Genomic DNA, 2,901 nt, shown 5'->3' with positions numbered 1-2,901 from the left:
GAAGATAAAGGCTGTAATTATGCTAACAGTTCTCTGGAAAGAGGAGAATTTGTTAATATTAATTTGAGCAACATCCAAATACATCCTTAGGAGGTTTCCATATTCTACGTGATGTGGATTTAATCAAGTCATGTCAAAGGAATGACTTCAGCAATTTCTGTAATCACAGAAATTTAGAAGTTTGAAAGGGACCCCTGCACATGGTTTTCTTAAGTACCTCTGAGTATAGTCAATGTTCTTATGTAATGGGGACTGTATAAGCTATAAGCTATTTGCAATTAATCAGGTGGAAATAATTTGGGTCTGCATCACTTTTGTCTCTCCTAAAAAAGATTACTGCATTTTTTAAGTTTAAAGATTAATTTTGAAAAATTCACTATTTTTTATTTTTATTTTTTCATTGTTTGGAAAAGTAAAAAGAAGGAGAATTTTGGAGAAAACTAACTGCAATACACTTCTTTCTATACCTTAAAATATCTTAAAATATTTAATTTGACATGAAATAGTATAAATTTTAAAAGACTGAAGGCTTCTTTTTAAGTTGTAATAATTGTGGTAGTAGTGGGCAACTAGGAAACCCAGAATGTCTCAGCTTCGGAATGGTATGGGAATCTATGTAGTCAAGTTAAAACTGGCTCTTGTCCTTGATAAGATGTGACATTTGTTTCAAGTTTATAAGTCTCTTTTAGCCAGTTTTCAGTTTCCTCAGCAAGGTTGGAGAAGAAAGGGTTTTTATTTTACAGTTAAGTATATTTAAATCCATTCCCAATTCATTTGTCTTTTTAAAAGGAAATAAAAGTAACCTAGATTTATTTTTGGAATTTTACACATTCAGTACTGACAATTTGAGTAAAAATAATCAATATTTATTGAAGTCACTGTACACAAAGATTTTATAGTTCTTGAGTATTGCTGGATAGGTAAAAATCAAAAGGAGTAGCTTAGGCTATAGGAAACATGGGGATTGTTATAAAATACATTATTAGAAGACTAGGAAAACGTATACCTCATATCAAAAAGACCAGGTACATGAACAAAAGCCCTAAGTGTCTAACTGAAAAATAAAAGGGGCCCTTGTATGAGTGCGTGTATGCGTGTCTTTGTAAGAGAGAGAGAGAGAGAATGAGGATGTCCTATACGTCTGGGAGTTGGTGAGGGAACTGTCTGCCATCATTTAAAAAGTGGAATAAAATTGTTGATGTAAGACTTTGGAAAAGCCACAAAGTGCATCTACGTAAGAGAAAAAAAAAATTTGCTCAAAAAAGGTTTCATGAAACATCTTGCTAAGCACTACAAAGATGCTAATGAAAACATTTCTTTATTGTATATCTTATTTGTTATCTGATAGTATACAGCCTCGTTTTTCTGTATTTGTCTTGTCTCTATAACTATATTATATATGTGTTGTGGGCAGAAACCTTCATCCTTTTATTGAATGTAAAGGCTAAGTGCTGAAAATGGGTTGGTGGAAGGAGCAAAAGAGACACTGTACCAACAGCCAACATTGACTGAGCATCAATGATGTGCTAGGCATTGTTCTAAGCACTTTTTATCCTTATATAAATCCTGTGGGGTTGGTGGTTTAGCTCAGTTGGTAACACCAAAGTCAAGGGTTCAGATCTCCATAACGGCCAGCCGCCAAAAAAAAAAAAAAAAAAAGTCCTATGACATGGGTAGTTTTACTATCCTCACTGGTTTACAGATTAAACAAGAGCAGAGAGAAGTAATTTGCTCAAGGCTAAGGGGCAGAGCAATCTCTCACCCACTGTACCATTCTGCTTTTCCAGGGAATTGGAATTTAAGATGAATTTAAGAGATTTAACAAGGTACAGGGGCAGGCAGCTGTGGGGGTGGGGGGCAGAGTGCCCTGGAGTAGGGGCTGTGACGGTATGCGGGGACTGGGCTGCGGCAGCTGTGCTTGGCTGCAGGACTAACAATTTCAGGAAACTGTTAAAGTTCCTGTGGAAGGAAAGTAGAACTTCATACAACATAATGGATGGAGAGGAGAAAACCTACGGTGGCTGTGAAGGCCCTGATGCCATATATGTCAAATTGATATCTTCTTTTTTTTTTCTTTCCTTTTTTTGGTCTTTTTTTTACTGACCGGCAATGGGATCGCAACCCTCGGTGTTGCGCCCGCACCACGCTCAGCCAGTGAGTGGGAACTGGTCTCCACATGGGATCCAAACCCTCGGCGGGAGCACCGCCGCACTCCCAAGCGACGCACTCTCCAGCACGCCACCGGGCCGGCCCTCAAATTGATATCTTCTGATGGTCAAGAATTTATTGTAGAAAGAGAACATGCGCTAACATCAGGAATGATAAAAGCCATGTTGAGTGGTCCAGGTCAGTTTGCTGAAAATGAAACCAATGAGGTCAATTTTAGAGAGATCTCTTCACATGTGCTATCAAAAGTATGCATGTATTTTACCTACAAGGTTCGCTATACTAACAGCTCCACCAAGATTCCTGAATTCCCAATTGCACCTGAAATTGCTCTGGAACTGCTGATGGCTGTGAACTTCCTAGATTGTTAAATAAAATAAATTATAATCAACTGTTTACTTTTTTCAATATTTTTTAAAAAGTGATTTAACAAGGTAATCTATGCTTAAATACTGATGGTATCATCCACAAGGCGAGGGTTCTGGGGAGGCTGAAGAGGTCAAGGAAGGCTCAGAGAATGTAGACCTTTTTTTTTTTTTTTAATAAAGATGACTGGCGAGGGTATCTTAACCCTTGACTTGGTGTTGTCAGCACCACGCTCTCCCAAGTGAGCCACGAGCCATCCCTATATAGGGATCTGAACCCATGGCGTTGGTGTTACCAAAACCACATTCTCCCAAGTGAGCCACGGGCCGGCCCCAGAGAATGTAGAATTTGATGTGGACCTTATTAGAA

At 38.3% G+C, this 2,901-nt stretch overlaps 1 protein-coding gene across 1 annotated transcript; it reads left to right on the top strand.

Annotated features, from left to right (window-relative positions):
• The first annotated feature begins 1,992 nt into the window (after nt 1–1,992).
• On the top strand, nt 1,993–2,537 carry LOC103587032 (transcription elongation factor B polypeptide 1-like). Its single transcript, XM_008568425.1, has 2 exons — nt 1,993–2,046; nt 2,235–2,537. Exons 1-2 carry the CDS (start codon nt 1,993–1,995, stop codon nt 2,535–2,537), a joined length of 357 nt encoding a protein of 118 aa, XP_008566647.1.
• Nucleotides 2,538–2,901: the final 364 nt, after the last annotated feature.

This window comes from Galeopterus variegatus, unplaced genomic scaffold (assembly GCF_000696425.1).
Source record: "Galeopterus variegatus unplaced genomic scaffold, G_variegatus-3.0.2 Scaffold409, whole genome shotgun sequence".
In the NCBI taxonomy this organism is placed as follows: domain Eukaryota; kingdom Metazoa; phylum Chordata; class Mammalia; order Dermoptera; family Cynocephalidae; genus Galeopterus; species Galeopterus variegatus.
This window is presented reverse-complemented; position numbering and strand designations above follow the sequence as displayed.

Bases quoted from the DNA above. Each gene is read 5' to 3' on its own strand.
- LOC103587032 (XM_008568425.1), top strand. From the start codon at position 1,993: ATGGATGGAGAGGAGAAAACCTACGGTGGCTGTGAAGGCCCTGATGCC. The intron at 2,047-2,234 runs GTCAAATTGATA...CGCACTCTCCAG, and splicing joins AAGGCCCTGATGCCATATAT to CACGCCACCGGGCCGGCCCT.